General features: G+C 45.7%; 1 protein-coding gene across 2 annotated transcripts in view; it reads right to left on the bottom strand.

Annotated features, from left to right (window-relative positions):
• The window catches only part of SLC4A10 (solute carrier family 4 member 10), a 312,704-nt gene that overhangs the window by 152,627 nt on the left and 140,708 nt on the right, over positions 1-19,369 (bottom strand). For both annotated transcript variants that reach the window (XM_075317262.1, XM_075317263.1), the window contains exon 5: positions 18,915-19,075. In XM_075317262.1, coding sequence (XP_075173377.1) covers positions 18,915-19,075 — 161 coding nt within the window. The remainder of the gene's footprint in view (positions 1-18,914; positions 19,076-19,369) is intronic.

Genomic DNA, 19,369 nt, shown 5'->3' with positions numbered 1-19,369 from the left:
AGCAAAGATCATTTTCTTTAAGACAGGTCCATAAATTCGCCCCATTTGTCAGTCTAGTCAAGACTACATCAAACTTAGCATTCTGGGGTTCCAAGAAATGTAGTAGAGACGTCTTAGATCAACACTTTAGAATGATGTCCTCTATAGGGCGTGGACCGAAGGATCTGACACTGAGTTTCAGAAACCAAGTTCACTCTTGTTACAACAGCTTGCATTCTTTATATGAGACTTACTCCAGTCTTACCACCAAGCCATGTTAAAAGGTGTTCATAAACTCAAAAGTGTCAATTTTTGCTCTTATTTTATTCCCGATTCTCCTCTGAGTATTATGTTCTTTGTTTCTTTTAAATCTGCCATACTGTTCCAGAGATACAGACTATTTTCTTCAATGCTAAAATTTACGGTATTTATTAAGGAGTGTGGCTCGCAGGATCCTCTGGGGCGGGCCATTAGGCTGATTTGCATAATTCCCCTGTGAGCACCTCCCCTATGGCAAAGATGATAAAAATCAGCAATAAATAAATAAAAAGGCCCATATCTCTGGAACCATATGAGGAATTTAAAAGAAACAAAAAAACTAAATACTCATGGGCGCAGCAGGAATAAAATTGAAGAAAAAATTGATTAACTCCTTCATGACTTAGGTTGCCTCCCACTGCTTACAGTGAGCTTGTATGGCAACAAAAACTCTGACAGCGCAATCTAACACTACGCTGGAGATCGCATTGTTCCCTGCCACCACCGGAGGCCTCGTGACGCGATCACGGGGTGCCAATGTGTTGCCATGACAGCGTGGGGTCAGATGATGACCCCTGTCATGACTCACTTCCTGTGAATGCCGGCAGAGCGCAGCACTCACAGGAGATAAGCATTTTTGCTGATCAGAGTGAAGCAGAAGCATCGTTCTATCAGCAGAAGCAATCAGACAGTGCAGGCATAAAGTCTCCTAGGGGGACTAGTAAAATCAATAAAAAAATTGTAAAAAAGAGTTTTAAAAAATATTACAAAATAAAAAAACTAAAAAGTTCAAATCCATGCACCTTTTGCCCCAATAAAAATAAAATTATGAAAAAAAACAAAAAAAACCCACATATTTGGTATAGCCGAGTTCAGAAATGCCCAGTCTATCAAAATATAAAATCAATTAATCTAATTGGTAAACGGCGTAGTGAGAAAAAAATTCAAATGCCAAACTTACGTATTTTTGGTTGCCACATTGTATTAAAATGCATTAACAGCTGATTAAAACATTGCATCTATGCAAAAATTGTATAATTTAAAACTTCAGCTCAAGACACAAAAAATAAGCTATCACTGAGCCCCAGATTCCAAAAATTAAGAACTCTGCAGGTCTCGGAAAATGGCGACAAAAACGCAATTCTCTTTTTTGAAAAACGTCTGAATTTTTTTCAGCACTTAGATAAAAGTAAAACTATTCTTTTTTGGTATCTACAAACTCATACTGACCTGGGGAATCATAATGTTAGGTCAGTTTTACTATACATTGTAAATAAAAAAAAAACAACCAAAAAACAATTGTGCAATTGCAGTTTGTGTAATTTCCCTGCATTTGGAATTTTTTCCCTGTTTTTCAGTACACTATGTGTTAAAATGCATGGCGTCATTCAAAAGTACAACTCGTCCACCAAAAACTAAGCCCACATATGGCTATATTGACGGAAAAGTAAAAAAGGTATGTGTCAAAGGGTCTTTCTCCCATATCACACAATCAACAGAGCGAGAGATGGATGAACAATCCAAAGATCCTTTATTCCAAGCAAAATCAGACGGTCCATAAAAATAATCTACCACACATGGATACAGTCCAGTAAGCGAGAAATGTCCAGGTCTCTCTGGGGAGCCTCAGCTTCTCCCACAGAGGATGAATCTTCCTGCTTCTCTGTTGAAGTTCTCAGACAGACTGAATAATCTCCAGGTAAACAGAGTTTGATTGGATTCCAGGCCCCCTCCCTCAAACCTAGGGACAGAAACACTGTAGGGGGTGAGTCCCAGTATTTATAGAGCAAGAAGTAAACAATGGACAGTCAAGAAATGGGGGTTTAACAAAAAGAAAGCAAATGGTAACTGAGCTAAGTTTATAAAGGCTGCTTTAAGTTTTTTGCCATCAGGCACAGTCCAGCAAAAACCTGATAAAACGGATCAAGCATCTGTTGCCGCCGGATCCGCTTTTTCCCCCATAGACTTCTATTAGCGCCGGATTGTGCCAGATGACCTTGCGTTCCATCCGGCTTTTGCCAGATCCGGCAAAATTTGTTTGTTTGGCAGCCAGATGAAATGCTGAGGGGAACGTTTTTTGTCTCCGGCGAAAAACCGTATCGCGCTGGATCTGGCGCCGTACGGCATGCTTTATAATGGAAGCCTATGTATGCCGGATCTGGTGTAATGCGGCAAAAAAAACAGATATGGCCACCGGATCCATTTTTTTGAACTGAGCATGCTCAGTAACACAACGGATCCATCAAAAAACTGAAGAAACTGATGGAAAAAACTGATGCAACTTGCAGACAAGATAAGAAATACAAAGAATGAATGGAGCAAGGTTCCTAAAATACGAACCTACACAAAATGATACACAACCCACAATATCACACCATCACAGCATGGCTCGGGAAGAAGGGGAGGCAAAAAGGAAAATTAAAAACGGAAAAATGAAATTCCAGTGCTATCGCCATCAGTTTAAAAGACAATGTATAGAAGGGTAATGTGTATATGTGACCAATACTTGAATCTATGTGATTAATGGGGGTCTCACCAGTAGGACCCCAGTGATCATACATTTATCACCTTTAACAGACTGATGAAAAATATTGTTTATGTTCCAACCTGTTGTAGATTTAATGTTTTCTTCCTGTATTTAGCTACAAATTCCTCTTAATCCACGTATGTTATGAATATTGCAATAAATTAACAGCATTACAAAAAAAAAAAAATATCAGTAATGGATTTCCAGCAGCTAAAGAGCTACTGTCCTGGAAAAACCGGAACACATGGCAAACCCAACCGTAGTTAATCCAGGCTTGGCCACAACATTGCAGTCAAGGCGTGTTTCCCCAGTATAGACAGTCAGCATTTCTTCCCATTTGCACTATAAGTGTGGATAATCAAGATGAATTACTAAAACTTGGCTTCTGTTAAATTTCCGCGTATATGTTTTATTATATTCACGTCATGCAAAACCAATGTAATGTAGTGTGCATAATGTTAGGACTATTATCTTGATCCACAACATTAAATATGGAGATTAAAGAAAAACCCTGTTACATCAACAGAGAACCTGAGCACAGATTACATAACGTGTTGTTCAGCTGCTGAGGTTCTTTTAAGAAGCCTATCTTTTTTTCAGCAATCTTATTTATAAGGCTGGGGTCACACTGGCGTATAGCATCTGAGGCGAGAGAATCGGCTCAAGCTCTGCTGAAAGCGTGAGCTGTGTCATCTGCTGTGAGCGTAAGTCGAGTGTCATCTGCTGCGAGCGTGAGCCGAGTGTCATCTGATGCGAGCGTGAGCTGTGTCATCTGCTGCGAGCGTGAGCCGAGTGTCATCTGCTGCGAGCGTGAGCCGAGTTTCATCTGCTGCCAGCGTGAGCCGAGTGTCATCTGCTGCGAGCGTGAGCCGAGTGTCATCTGCTGCGAGCGTGAGCCGAGTGTCATCTGCTGCAAGCGTGAGCCGAGTTTCATCTGCTGCCAGCGTGAGCCGAGTTTCATCTGCTGCGAGCGTGAGCCGAGTTTCATCTGCTGCCAGCGTGAGCCAAGTGTCATCTGCTGCGAGCGTGAGCCGAGTTTCATCTGCTGCGAGCGTGAGCCGAGTGTCATCTGCTGCGAGCGTGAGCCGAGTGTCATCTGCTGCGAGCGTGAGCCGAGTGTCATCTGCTGCGAGCGTGAGCCGAGTGTCATCTGGTGCGAGCGTGAGCCGAGTGTCATCTGGTGCGAGCGTGAGCCGAGTGTCATCTGCTGCGAGCGTGAGCCGAGTGTCATCTGCTGCGAGCGTGAGCCGAGTGTCATCTGCTGCGAGCGTGAGCCGAGTGTCATCTGCTGCGAGCGTGAGCCGAGTGTCATCTGCTGCGAGCGTGAGCCGAGTGTCATCTGGTGCGAGTCTTTCGGGTGGAGGGGCCGCGCTCGCTACGCTCGGGTCCACGGCTGCTCCTGCTGCTCGGTGGCTCGAGCGGTGGGCCGGACCCGGGGCCTCGAGCAGCGCTCTTCGCCCACGAGTGAAAAGGGGGTGGTTTGTTTTGGGGAGATAGTCCGTGACGCCGAGTGTCATCTGCTGCGAGCGTGAGCCGAGTGTCATCTGCTTTGAGCGTGAGCCGAGTGTCATCTGCTACGAGCATGAGCCGAGTGTCATCTGCTACGAGCATGAGCCAAGTGTCATCTGCTGCGAGCGTGAGCCGAGTGTCATCTGCTGCGAGCGTGAGCCAAGTGTCATCAGCTGCGAGCGTGAGTCAAGTGTCATCTGGTGTGACCGTAAGCCGAATGTCATCTGGTGTGAGTCTCGCGGGCGGAGGGGCCGCGCTCGCTACGCTCGGGTCCGTGGCTGCTGCTGCTCGGTGGCTCGAGCGGTGGGCCGGACCCGGGGCCTCGAGCAGCGCTCCTCGCCCACGAGTGAAAAGGGGGTGGTTTGTTTTGGGGAGATAGTCCGTGACGCCACCCACGGGTTGTGGTGATAGTGGGCACCAACGCTGCTGGTGACGGGGATCCCGGGAGCGATGGCAGGGAGCAGCTAGGATGTTGGTTCCCCCTCCGTGGGTAGGGGTTGGTGATCCCGGGGCCCGGTGGTGATACGGGGAGGCTGGATGGCCGGGGTGCAGGGTTGCAGGGAAAGCGCGGCGTGGTGCCGGATGGCACTGTTGTACTCACTCAGGCACAAATTCCCAAAGTCTCTGGTAAACTAGAAACTGCCGGAGTCCGCAGCCTTCGGTACGGAGGGTGTTTAAGTCCCACACACGGTGCAGCAGCCCCTGTTCTTTCCCTGCAGCCAGGTGTCTCTTTCTCCACTCTTTCTCTTTCTTTCCTCCTCAGCCGGGAACGGGGAGTCCACTCCCCTGCAGTTATCCGGGATCTCTTTCGATACCGGCGGGCCACTACCCTGGCCCGGTCACCTCAAGTCCCTTCCTCACTAACAACCTGTCCCGGCCCTTTTGGAGCACGCTTCTGTAGCAGCCTGGGAGCTACAACTCCGGACTCCTCTCCTCTCCCTCTCCCCACACACTCTGCTCTCGCTCCTCCCCTCCTGCTCAGTTTAGCTGTTACACTGTGGGGGGGGGGGGGTTCTGTCGTGCTGCACTGGTGTGGGATCAGGTTACCAAGGAAGAGAATGGCCTGTACTTTGCTGGATTTTTGCAGGCTCTGTGACACCCTGGTTTTGCCACGGCGTCACACGAGCGTGAGCCGAGTGTCATCTGGTGCGAGCGTGAGCCAAGTGTCATTTTCTGTGATCCTATTCTCTAACATGCGAGAATTGGATTACAGGTGCAGGTAAGAGGGCGAGATTTTATTTCTTCATCTTCTCTATTATCTTTCTCGGCGTATATCTGACTGCACTCTGATGACATTCAAGCTCAGTCCGATGTTTTGCATGCACCCATAGACTTTTATGGGGGCGTGTGATCCTAGACACGCTGCCAATCAAAGCATGCAGCTATTTTTTTCTCACTGTGAATCAGCATGAGAAAAAAACGCTGATTAACACTTTCCCATAGTATAACATTTGAGTGAGTACTAGCTGATAAAACATGAGATAGTAAAGATAGAGAAGGAATGGGCAGTAAAATTTCAGCATGGCTGATCCTTTTGTTCTCAGGAGGCCAAATGTCTATAAGCCCATGAGAGTAGCCTCAAAAGTAAAGAATTCAGTTTTTACTCTCAATGATAGACACTGCAGGATAAAGAAAGCTCTTAGTGCCATCTTTGTGTGGTAGAAGACATGGCCGCCTAAGTATGATAATATAAGAACACCTTCAGCTCTGTTCCTTTAGTTACAATCCAATTATACGAAAAGTGGTAGCATTGTCCTTATTCCTTCCAATCCTCCTCAATAGAAAGCTGTCTTGATAACAGACTCTATGAAACTTCAAAACTTTGAAGAAGATAAAAAGGTAGATGTAATTCTGGACTATGAATAATTAACTTTTGTCATGAAAAATGTGATATGAAATGAAATGTTGAAAATATCTTTGAATTATTTTTCACTCTGAAATCATTCACTTAAAGTTCCTAATTAAAAGGTGACCGGAGACGTAAAGGATTGTGTGGCACCCCTGAGGCTTCAGGCGCCACAGTGTATTGCAGCTGACTTAAATCTGACTTAAAGTGCAACCCAGGTGAGAAGAGGTTAATCACTGGTGTTTTTCACTTATACAATATCCAGCCAGTGAATCAGACAGTTACACAACTCAGGAAGGCTGCTTTCACACATCCGGTTTGAACAGTGCGGCTCAATCCGGCTGTGAAACCTATGCAACGGATGCGGCAAAAACACTGCATCCTTTGCATAAGTTTTTATATGCGGCCCATCCAGTTTTTTCCGGTTGCGGCATGCTACTGAGCGTGCGCAGTGGAAGAAACCACATGCGGCGGCCGGATGCGGTTTTTCCGCATCGCGCCGCATCCGGCGTCCATAGGCATGCATTGAAAAATGCGCCGCAGCGGCCGGATGCGGTGCGATGCAGTTTTTTTGCCGGAGCAAAAAACGTTGCAGGCAACGTTCCATCCGGCCGCGGCATCGGCTAAATCTGCCACATGCGGCAAAAACCGGACCGAACGCAAGCCCATGCGGCACAATACGGCACTAATGTAAGTCTATGCAAAAAAAACGCAACCGGCGGCAAAAAAAACGGTTGCGGTTTTTCTGCAGAGCGCCGTATTGTGCCGCAGAGCAAAAACCGGATGTGTGAAAGTAGCCGAAGCCAGCCAGGCTGGGAAAGTCACGCTTGCCAGGACAACAGCCACTATGAGTCGTCAAGAAGGTGGGGGCTGATCTGAGTGAGTAAGGAACACACAACCAGTTTCTAGTCAGAAAGGTCTGATACTCCGAATAACACGATCCCTTAGAGAGAGTGCTTGAGAGATTCTCTTAGCTAGAACAAGGCAGACTGGAAGAGGGCAAGAGGCAACTGGTGGAGATAGTGAGACAAAGGAGAACACGATAGCTGGAAGTCGAGCCTAACCATTCCTACAGTACCAGCGCTGACAGGGTGCAGAAGCCCTAGGGCATATTTTACTCTATGTTGTCTGCCAGAATCTGCAGGGGATGGGGATTTCAAGTCCCATCGCCCACCACCTATTTTCTTGGAGCACAGTGACACATAGTATCCAGGGTCGGGATTGCAGCCAGGCCCCACGGCGAGGATGCGCGCCACCTGCATACGGGATGGGACACTTAGCAGAGACACTGGGGTCCCCAAGCCGCTTAAAGCCACGGGGATCCACAACTAAGCGCAAGGAAGGGAGGTCTCACACTTCACAGACACCTGTAATTGCCTCTGATTTACCCGGGACTGGCTGAGGCCCATCGCGTTTGTGAGCAGCACCTCCGGGGCATCTTAAGAACTGTGAGTAAAGAGAACTTTGAACCGCAGCCCACTGTGTCGTCCCTTTCCTTGCCAGCACCCCATGTGTCGGCGCGCTCCCGTGGACTACTGTCCTCGCCATCTCCCTGGGGCCCGCTCCACCTGTGGAGAGCGACACCATCCCGGCTGCCATAACACCTGCCCTGGCAAGGAATTCTGCAGCGGTGGCTACTCCCTGGCCACATACAACAGGTGGCGTCACAACAAATTTTCCCCAATCACCCCACTTTCCCTTCATTTACTGCATGCCTCAGGGCAACGGAACCGAGCAGGGCCACCCGTGACATCGCCTGACCCAACCCGCAACGGCTCGGCAACGAGTAGGTTAACCACCTGCCCCATGGGGCGCTGCAATTGTCTGGGACCTGGGATTAAGAAAAAAGTCTGTTTGTTTTCCCACCCCCAAAAAAATCCACTCTGGACCTTGAGTTGGCAGCTTATTTTTTTTTTTTTCTGAAGAGCTTGTAAAAACAAAAAACAATTGGGCATCAATCTGTAATCTGAAAACAGCATGCTGCAAAGGTTAACATTCAGATTACAGCCCTGGGTCTCTTATCTCAAAGTGTGTTAAAACAGACAATGTTTATTAAATATAGATTGTAAAATGGAAAAAAAAAAGGTAAATGTGGAACAGAAGGTTATTTAAATTAAATCTGTCACCTGGAATCCTCCCACCTCTAAACTATTTATATACGCATGTACTGTAGTTCTTTCATAGACAAGTCCAGCAATATCTTTCTTTACATGGTCAGCCCGTTCCTGCAAATCAGTGTTTGAATGGAAATGTAAATGAGGCTGAAGTGCTTTAGGTACCTGGAATCCCTTCCCAAGTCTCTACCCTCCCCAGCTCTAATCTCCACTTCCTCCTCCTACTTCACGTCACACAGCATAGAGATTGGCGGTCAAGCAGAAAGAGGTGGCGCTGGGTGGGGAATAGAGGAATAGAGCTGGAGTGACGTAGGCTTGCAAAGAGCTTCCAAATACCAAAAGAACTTAAGCCTCATTTACATATCAATTCAAATGCTGATTTTTCAGTAATGACTATATAAATATATTGCTGCACTTGTCTTTGAAATAGCTACATGCAAATATAAATAGTTTGGGGATGAAATCCTGCTGACTAGAGATGAGAAAAAAAATCGAAGTGTATAGTGAGTGGCAGCTGTTACTGCACCCCCTGGCACTGACTGACAGCCAGCTTTGTACTGATTCAATGCCTAGCTGGCTGTCAGTCAGTGTGGGAGGCGTGGTTACAGCCTTCACTCACTATGCACAGCCCACAACTATGACTGACAGCCTGAGGCTGCCAGAAGGAATGAAGTTCATTTCTACCCAGCAGCACTCTCAGTGCGGGCACCGGGCAGCTTAAAAAAGCTACGAACCTGCAGATTAATACCATATCTGCAGGTTAATGGCCTCTTTTTACATGACAGGTTCCTTTTAAAAGGAACCTGACAGCTGATTGATGAGAAACAAACCACAGGCTGCATGAACCAGAGACCACTTGTGATGGTAAGTCACTTCTCACAGACCAGGGGGAAGTCAAAGAGCCCGAGTTCAAGCCAGAAGAGTATGTAAGAGACAAAAGGGGCAATCCAGGAGAGTAGTCAAAATGCAATTCTTAGGGGTACTTTGCACGTTGCGACATCGCTACTGGGATATCGTCGGGGTCAAATCGAAAGTCACGCACATCCGGCGGCGGTAACGACGTCGCAACGTGTAAAGCCTAGGAGAGAAGATGAACAAGCGTGAAACAGTAAAAAATCAGTGATCTGTGTCACGTCGGTCATTTTCATAATGTCGGTGCGTCCGCAGGTACGATGTTGTTTGTCGTTCCTGTGGCTCCACACATCGCTGTGTGTGAAGCTGCAGGACCAACAAACATCTCCTTACCTGCGCCCGCCATCCACCAGCAAAGCGGAAGGGAGAAGGTGGGCGGGATGGTTACATCCCGCTCACCTCCGCCCCTCCGCTTCTATTGGCCGGCCGATTAGTGACGCAGAACGCACCTTCCCCTTGAAGAAAGGATTCTTCGGCAGTCACAGCGACATCGCCGACCAGGTAAGTGCGTGTGAAGCTGCCGTAGCGAGAATTTTCGCTACGGCAGCTATCACAAGATATCGCATGTGCGACGGGGGCAGGTGCTATCGCGCTCGGCATCACTATCATTGGCTAGAGTTGTCGCAGCGTGCAAAGTACCCCTTAGGTCAGGTCAGCAAAGAATCAGAACTGGAGACAAGTGGTCCATACTCCACAGAGTTAGCTAAGGCTCACAAAGGCCTGTCCAATGTCAGCCAGTTAAGTAGCCAGATAATTATTCTAAACTGGTGACACTTGGAAGAAACCCATCAGAGCTGTCCCCATTGGGGCTGTCACTCACAAAGCTGGCAGGCCAATACACGCCTGCCACTGATTAGGTGACTGAGCTGTCACTAACAAAACAGACATCCAGTGTAAACAGAGAAGGCTGACATAGTAGTAACTTAACAGGTATTTTATTTTATGCAAACAGACGGATAGTGCCTTATGTTTGGTACAAGGGAATAGCACGTCTGATTAAAAGCAAATAAATTATATTACAAAGATAAATTTGGCAATACAGCTATACAGAGTGATCACAATGTTATTTATACATTATTACTTCTTCACCACTAAATAACAGTCAATGTTATCTTAACCCTTATTCCCTCTATCAGGAGTGTAAAGGCCACATTGCACACAACGATATCGCTAGCGATCTTGTTAGCGATGTGACACGCCCATATCGTTGTAACAATTTGCCGAGATCGCTCATAGGTCGTTTTGCAGCGGTCACACGTACCCATCTCACAAACGACACTACATCATTCAGCGATATATTGTTTGACCAAGATGGACGTGTGGACACCGTCAGACAGCATTCCTCCCAACGATTCCGGCAACGATAGAGGCATATAATTGTGTCCGCCTTATCAACCATGCCTGCCAAATCAGAACGCAGTTGGTACCACCAATCAGAGTGGAGGAGGCGTGAAGCATTGCTCGTAACGACATGCCCGCGTCGCTGATGACGGACGCACTAATGATGTTGTTCGTCGTTGGCAGGGTGTGAAACATAGCAATATGTCTGCTGCGATCCAAACGACGAACAATATTTTGAAAATGAACGATGTGTCAACGATCAACGATTTTCGCTATTTTAAAGATCGTTCAGAGTCGCTCGTAGGTGTCACACGCAGCAACGTCGTTAACGAAGACGGAAGTGCGTCACGAAAACCGTGACCCCCGACGACATATCGTTAGATAAATCGTAGCGTTTAATGGGGCCTTTAGAGTGACTGCTCTTCCGTCACCGTCAGCAATTGTCTAATGTATACTAAATAGCGCACAGACCTTAATGAGTGTTGCACCACAACCCGATAGACAACAAGACCAAATTAGTGGGTAACCTCCCTCATGTAACACACTGGCTGACTTCACCCCCTTTGGTGCTGCTTCAGTCTCCACTTAGAACTGCAGGCCTGAACAAGAAGCAACGGCTCACGAGGACGGTATTCTGCTATGGCCGGATCGTCTCTTGGGTCTGGTCAGGAATCTTTCTGTGGGTCGAGTTAGTCTTTGGAGTTTGACCGTTGGTGCTTGGTCCTCCTCTGAGATGGGTCACAGTCTGTGATGCTTGACTGTCGGTGCTTGGTCCTCCTCTGGGATGGGTCACAGTCTGTGGTGCTTGACTGCCGGTGCTTGGTCCTCCTCTGGCATGTGTCACAATCTGTGATGCTTGACTGTTAGCGTTTGGTCTTCCTTTGGGACGGGTCACAGTCTGTGGTGCTTGACCGTTGCTGCTTGGTCCTTACTCTGGGATGGGTCACAGTCTGTGGTGCTTAGTCCTCTTCCGGGACGGGTCATGATCTTTGGTGCTTGACCGTTGGTGCTTGATGTTCCACTCAGATCATGGATGGTCAGCTCTAAGCTTGCTCTGCTGCTCTCACAACTGCTCTCTTCAAGATCTAGGTGCCCACTTCTTTTCTTCACTTGAAACTCGGCCGTTTATATTTTGTAACTGCGGCATACATCTCACTCGACCCAGAGTCTCTTTTAATCTTTTCTCTCGAGGAACCACCTATCTTGCTACTTGGTTCCTGGTTATTTTTCTTGACGAGGAGATGGCGATGTTCTGCAGACAGTGGAAGGTAATAGCTAAGTGCATCTTCTGCTCCTATTCCCTTACACCAGCATGCTCCTGATTCAATAGGACGACATCTAAGTACTGATTATCTAAGAAGATGTCCGACAACCTGTCAACCAATGTGTCTTAAGGCCGCTTTACTTGCTACGATTTATTTGACAATATGTCGCCGGGGTCACGGTTTTCGTGACGCACGTCCGTCATCGTTAGCGACGTTGTTGAGTGTGACACCTACGTGCGACTCTGAACGATCGAAAATAGGGTGAAAATCGTTGATCGTTGACACGTCGTTCAGTTTCAAAATATTGTTCGTCGTTTGGAACGCAGCAGACATATTGCTACGTTTGACACCCTGCCAACGACGAACAACATCCACACGACCGCCTTAGTCAAACAATATATCGCTGAACGATGTAGCGTCGTTTGTGAGATGTGTACGTGTGACCGCTACAAAACGACCTATGAGCGATCTCGGCAAATCGTAACAACGATCTGGGCGTGGCACATCGCTAACAAGATCGCTAGTGATATCGTTGTGTGTAAAGCAGCCTTTAGATTTCTCGGTTTCACTGACAAATGGAGATAACCATGACAAGAAGGTTTGGCATACATATCCTGCTCTCTATCTTCCCGCCTGTCCTCTGTTATGTGGAATGGGAACCTCTCTGAAAAAAATAGATAAAAAAAAAATACAAAATGTCATACACTATCAGTATATTGTAATGGGAGAGAAGAAATGGGAATGCCCCAATGAAGACCTTCATCTTTTAGCAGATAGAAGCATAGCATCTCTTCCACTGGAGGACCCAACTGTGTAATGCCTCATTTACCCTGACGAGGAGCTGTAGAGGTTTTGAACACTTTTTTTTCATGATTTAAAAAAAAATTCAGCAAACTTTTGGGGTCCAAGCAGTAGGACACCCTTTATCCCTGCTTTATTCTAGGGAATCCTGATAATAAGAGATAGCCATAGCAGAAAAAAAAACCTTTAAGCTTCATAATATATTATAATGATTAGAATTTCATTAATTTTAGAAGCCATATAAAACATATTTGCTTGATACAACTTTAGTCAGATTAAGTCATTTTAGATGAGAACAGTTAAGTATAACATCTGTGGTTTTATCATGTTACGGACAGCAGTTGTCAAAGCAGAATTGTTGACATTTTGGAGCCCAATTAATTGGAGAAGTAGAATCTGTATCTTATCATATGTTATACAGCCTAACCAAAATATAACACAGAATTGAAGTAAAAAAAAAATGGAAAAAAAACGAGTAGTTAACCTCATGCTGAAAGCATCTGAAAAAAAAGGAAATATGAAATTTGTGATATTATAATTTACTCTTTTTCGCTTTAAGCCTCTAATTTCCATCAGAAACTTCTCTAATTTCCCCAATTAACAAAAACTAGAATTAACACGCACCTTTAAAAAGATACGTTTCCCGTTTTATACCTGTGCAACATAATTTGTTTTTTCAGTTTTGACACCCGCCTTATTTTTTTTAATTTTTAATGATGACTATAGGAAGGCCATGTTAAAAGATCTTTACATACTGATTTGTAAGAATTACTCACACTGCAAGGCTGACATTTTTAATGATACTATTTTTGCGCCGATGCTACGTTTTGATCGCCTGTTATTGCATTTTGCGCAAAATCTGTAGCGAACAAAAAACCTAATTTTGGCATTTGGATTTTTTTTGCCGGGACGCCATTTACCGATCAGATTGATTGATTTTATAGGGCATTTCTGAAAGCGGCGATGCTAAAAGGTGCTTTACACGCTGCAACAGCGCTAACGATATATCGTCGGGGTCACGTCGATAGTGACGCACATCCGGCACCGTTAGCGACATCGCAGCGTGTGACACCAAGGGGCGACGATCAACGAGCACAAAAACATGAAAAATCGTTGCTCGTTGACACGTTGCTCCTTTTCCAAATATCATTGCTGTTGCAGGTACGATGTTGTTCGTCGTTCCTGCGGCAGCACACTTCGCTATGTGTGACACCGCAGGAACGACGAACATCTCCTTACCTGCATCCACAGGCAATGAGGAAGGAAGGAGGTGTGTGGCATGTTCCGGCCGCTCATCTCCGCCCCTCCTCTGCTATTAGACGGCTGCCGTGTGACGTCGCTGTGACGCCGCACGAACACCCCCTTAGAAAGGAAGCGGATCGCTGGCCACAGCGACGTTGCAGGGAAGGTAAGTCTGTGTGACGGGTGTAAGCGATGTTGTGCACCACGGGCAGCGATTTGCCCATGACGCACAACCGACGGGGGCGGGTACGCTCGTTAGCGATATCGGTACCGATATCGCAGCGTTTTGTCTCCCCATCCACATGGCTAGGGGGCGAAGCCTTCTCCCGGGCCTCACTTTCCGGAGCTTAGATGCTTTAAAAACTGTCATCTCCAGTGAACCAGCGCCGGCTATAAGCTTAGCGTAGCTTTACCTGTGATTGCTGGTCCTGTAAGTGTTATCCTGATCCGTCTGCTCCTGTGCTCCTGTGCCCTGTCTGTGTTCCGTCCCCTAGTCGTCTCTCCATTCCTCTGTCCCCTCTCCTACCTCCAGACTCGGTTGCTTCCTCTGGTACTGACCTCGGCCTGACCTCGACCCCGCTTTTGCTCTTTGCTCCAGTTCTTCTTCTGCCTGTACTGTGCTTGACCCGGCCCGCCTGACCATTCCTTGCACGTCCTGCTGCTCAGCTCCCCAGCTGTGCTGTGAGGCAGTGTACTACATTGTGTATCCACTTCCTAGTTCTTGTTGCTCCGTGTAGTGTCTCCTGCAGCTCCCCCTGGTGGCAACTTGACAGTATATTTTTAGTTTTTTTAACCCTTTAATTTTTAATGGGGTGAATGGGGGGGGGGTGATTTGAACTTTTAGGGTTTTTTTTTATATTTTTTTAATTTTTTAAATCTTTTTTTAAACTTTTTTTTTATTTTACTAAGTCCCCTAGGGGGCTATAAGGATCAGCTGTCTGATCGCCCATTCATTTCAGCACTACTCAGACAGGAAGAAATGATCATCTCCTGTAAGCTGCAGTACTCGGCTGCTTCTTACAGGACCTTAGTCATGTGAGTTACAGGAGTCATCACCCTGTGCTACCATGACAAGCACCAGATCCACGTGATCATATCACATGACTTCTGGTATCGGGTGATGAGTCAACTTGTAATTTGGCACTGTCACATCTTGACAGCGCCATTTAAGGGGTTAACAGGTACAGGTGGATAGCGATTCCACTCGTACCTGCCGGGCACGCATGTCAGCTGTACAAATCAGCTGACATATACGCGGACATACACAGCGGATGCTTGTAGCAGCCTGCGGGGATTAACACTGTGACCGCTAGGACGTACCAGTATGGCCCGCGGTCGTTAAGCGGTCAGGCCGGACCTGCCGAACCCAAAGATCTGCGGGTTCGCCCATCTTCAGTGCTGAACCATTCTTGTGGTTTTGCTGAACAGGCAGCATGATTCCGAGTGTGGCAGCCAAGTATGTTTTTTTGGGAAATGTCTGTTAATTAACTGGAATTGGAGGCAGCGCCTGACTAGTCTTGTCTCCGTCTATGGTCCCGGACAGCTGTTCAAACTATAATGTATCTGAAACGCCAGAGCGTTTCATAGCAAGACATACCAGGCTGCAATCACACAGCCAGACTGATTCATGATCCATGTGGTTTGGCTAGCATGAATTTAATAATTGGTTCCCTTTAAAGGGAACCCGTCACATGAAAAAGTAATGGTAACCTGCAGATATGTGGTTAATCTGCAGGTTAATAGAGTTTGAAACCTACCTGATGCTGCCCTGTACATCAAAGCCTGCTGCCGGGAGGAAATTAACTTTAATCCTCCCGGCAGTTTTTGGGTTTCAGTCACCGGCAGTGCCGACGCTCTATGTATAGAAACCGGCGGCTGTAACTGCGCCACCTGCACTGACTGACATCGGGCACTAATGCTAAGAGGCCGTCAGCCAGGTTAATAGCGTTTTCACATGTAAGGTTCCTTTAAAGCTATCCAGTTTTTATCTACCATTAATTAGTTGCTGGTAACCTACAAATTACCTCCATGTATAGACCCATCATGCACAATAGTGTTTGACCACTCGTAATAACAAAAAATGAATGAATTAATATTAGCCCTACATGATCACTTTTATCATATACTCATACAAGGAAATTAATCATCATTTTGGGGTAATAGAGAAAAATATAAAACATTGTTATTGCCCTTAGAGGCCAAATGTGTTCCCATAGCCATTGATGCGCAGATATAGCCTAAAGTCCTAGTCAAACTATAGTATTTTGGTCATTATTTTACATACAGTGCCTACAAGTAGTATTCAACCCCCTGCAGATTTAGCAGGTTTGCACATTCGGAATTAACTTGGCATTGTGACATTTGGACTGTAGATCAGCCTGGAAGTGTGAAATGCACTGCAGCAAAAAAGAATGTTATTTCTTTTTTTTTTTATTTTTTAAATTGTGAAAAGTTTATTCAGAGGGTCATTTATTATTCAACCCCTCAAACCACCAGAATTCTGTTTGGTTCCCCTAAAGTATTAAGAAGTATTTCAGGCACAAAGAACAATGAGCTTCACATGTTTGGATTAATTATCTCTTTTTCCAGCCTTTTCTGGCTAATTAAGACCCTCCCCAAACTTGTGAACAGCACTCATACTTGGTCAACATGGGAAAGACAAAGGAGCATTCCAAGGCCATCAGAGACAAGATCGTGGAGGGTCACAAGGCTGGCAAGTGGTACAAAACCCTTTCCAAGGAGTTGGGCCTACCTGTCTCCACTGTTGGGAGCATCATCCGGAAGTGGAAGGCTTATGGAACTACTGTTAGCCTTCCACGGCCTGGACAGCCTTTGAAAGTTTCCACCCGTGCCGAGGCCAGGCTTGTCCGAAGAGTCAAGGCTAACCCAAGGACAACAAGGAAGGAGCTCCGGGAAGATCTCATGGCAGTGGGGACATTGGTTTCAGTCAATACCATAAGTAACGTACTCCACCGCAATGGTCTCCGTTCCAGACGAGCCCGTAAGGTACCTTTACTTTTAAAGCGTCATGTCAAGGCTCATCTACAGTTTGCTCATGATCACTTGGAGGACTCTGAGACAGACTGGTTCAAGGTTCTCTGGTCTGATGAGACCAAGATCGAGATCTTTGGTGCCAACCACACACGTGACGTTTGGAGACTAGATGGCACTGCATACGACCCCAAGAATACCATCCCTACAGTCAAGCATGGTGGTGGCAGCATCATGCTGTGGGGCTGTTTCTCAGCCAAGGGGCCTGGCCATCTGGTCCGCATCCATGGGAAGATGGATAGCACGGCCTACCTGGAGATTCTGGCCAAGAACCTCCGCTCCTCCATCAAGGATCTTAAGATGGGTCATCATTTCATCTTCCAACAAGACAACGACCCAAAGCACACAGAGAAGAAAACCAAGGCCTGGTTCAAGAGGGAAAAAATCAAGGTGTTGCAGTGGCCTAGTCAGTCTCCTGACCTTAACCCAATTGAAAACTTGTGGAAGGAGCTCAAGATTAAAGTCCACATGAGACACCCAAAGAACCTAGATAACTTGGAGAAGATCTGCATGGAGGAGTGGGCCAAGATAACTCCAGAGACCTGTGCCGGCCTGATTAGGTCTTATAAAAGACGATTATTAGCTGTAATTGCAAACAAGGGTTATTCCACAAAATATTAAACCTAGGGGTTGAATAATAATTGACCCACACTTTTATGTTGAAAATGTATTAAAATTTAACTGAGCAACATAACTTGTTGGTTTGTAAGATTTATGCATCTGTTAATAAATCCTGCTCTTGTTTGAAGTTTGCAGGCTCTAACTTATTTGCATCTTATCAAACCTGCTAAATCTGCAGGGGGTTGAAGACTACTTGTAGGCACTGTAACTATTTGCATCGAGTAAATGGAATATTCTTTAAAAGGGCTGTCAAAGAAAGCTCAAATGCAATTCAGCTTCTATTGACTAAAATTGGAGATGAGGTGCAGTTCTCTGCAACAGCCACTACACAGAAAGAAAACAATAGAGCGTTTGAAGGCTGATTATAAAAATATAACAACTTTATTAAATACAAAGATTTATAAAAAAATTCAAATTTTGCAATTACAATATAATGGTGCTAGGTGTTATAATGGGTGAAGACCCACATGTTAATGATGGACAATGAAGGAGCCTCTAGTCACTATGAATTCCAGAAAAAAACAATAAAGACCCTCCAACGCGCGTTTCGTGGAACAATAGATGTTATGGCTTCTTCCCTGAAGAAGCCATAACATCTATTGTTCCGCAAAACGCGCGTTGGAGGTTCTTTATTGTTGATGTGGGACTTCTGGGCAACCACCTGAGTCATGTGTAAGTCTTAGGGTTCTTTACTTTTGGCTGACTTATTTATTGCCTCTTAGATACACTCAGTCTGACACTGGTCAGCTGTACTGAACTGGATGCCTTAAACTCAAATTCCTTTTTGGAATTCATAGTGACTAGAGGCTCCTTCATTGTCAGACATATTTTGTTACATTTAAACAGAGCCCCCTGCTTTGGACTTCCCATTGTTCTTGCTTTGTTTGCTTGGGCCCCCCATTAACATGTGGGTCTTCACCCATTATAACACCTAGCACCATTATATTGTAATTGAAAAATTTGATTTTTTTATTTTAATAAAGTTGTTATATTTTTATAATCAGCCTTTAAACTCTCCTTTTATTGTTTTCTTTCAAGTTCATTATGGAGTGGCATATGATATAGTACGAGATGTGCATTAGTCAATTATTTATAAGCCACTACACAGAGTACGGAACTGTGCCGCTCCGGCTCGGAACACGGTCTACACCCACCCACCGCCGGAGCTGATCGGTGCGAGTGCTGAGTGTCTGATATCAATGACCTATCCCAAGGATGTGGAATCCATATCTAAGTATTGGCCAACCGCTTTAAAATCTGTTTTCTATAGTAGAGAATGTAGCAAATGTCATTGATATGACTGTATATGTTATTGGGTTATTGTGGGGTACCGAGCTCAGCACTGTAACTCATGGACTGACGGCTGATCTCAGGTCATCCTTATTCTAGGGTAATACATTTTTGCACATTAAGTCATATAAATATTGTACGAGTAATATTAATGGTACCTGCAATTTCTTCCAGTGTGTTCGCCCTCATGTCCAATAAGACAGTCCCATGCAGAATACAACTCCTCAACTCAAACAAGCTATGGAGAGACAACGTAGCCACGTAGGGCTTGCTCCACCGCTCTCCGCCATCTTCCACGTCTTCTTCAAACTTCAACCATCTGTTCAAACAAGTGTTGGTTAAGTATAATCAGAGCTCGGACTGTTCAATAACTTCACGCTCCCTAAAGCCCTTGCCAACATAGTTAGCAAATAGTTTTCTTAGTCTATAAAGAATTGAGAACTTCCAAATATCCACCAGAAATAACAAAATACATATTAAATTTAAATGCCATAAAGCCATTTCTACCTAAAAAGACTGTGCAAAATAATAAATGGTATGTAATAATGCAGCTGTACTGGACATCATGGATATTACTTGGCAACAGTATACTTACCAGTAGAAGTCCCAGAGA

The sequence above is a fragment of the Anomaloglossus baeobatrachus genome, chromosome 7, assembly GCF_048569485.1.
Source record: "Anomaloglossus baeobatrachus isolate aAnoBae1 chromosome 7, aAnoBae1.hap1, whole genome shotgun sequence".
NCBI lineage: Eukaryota > Metazoa > Chordata > Amphibia > Anura > Aromobatidae > Anomaloglossus > Anomaloglossus baeobatrachus.
Note: the sequence above shows the minus strand (reverse complement) of the source record. Positions and strands in the feature narration are given on the sequence as shown.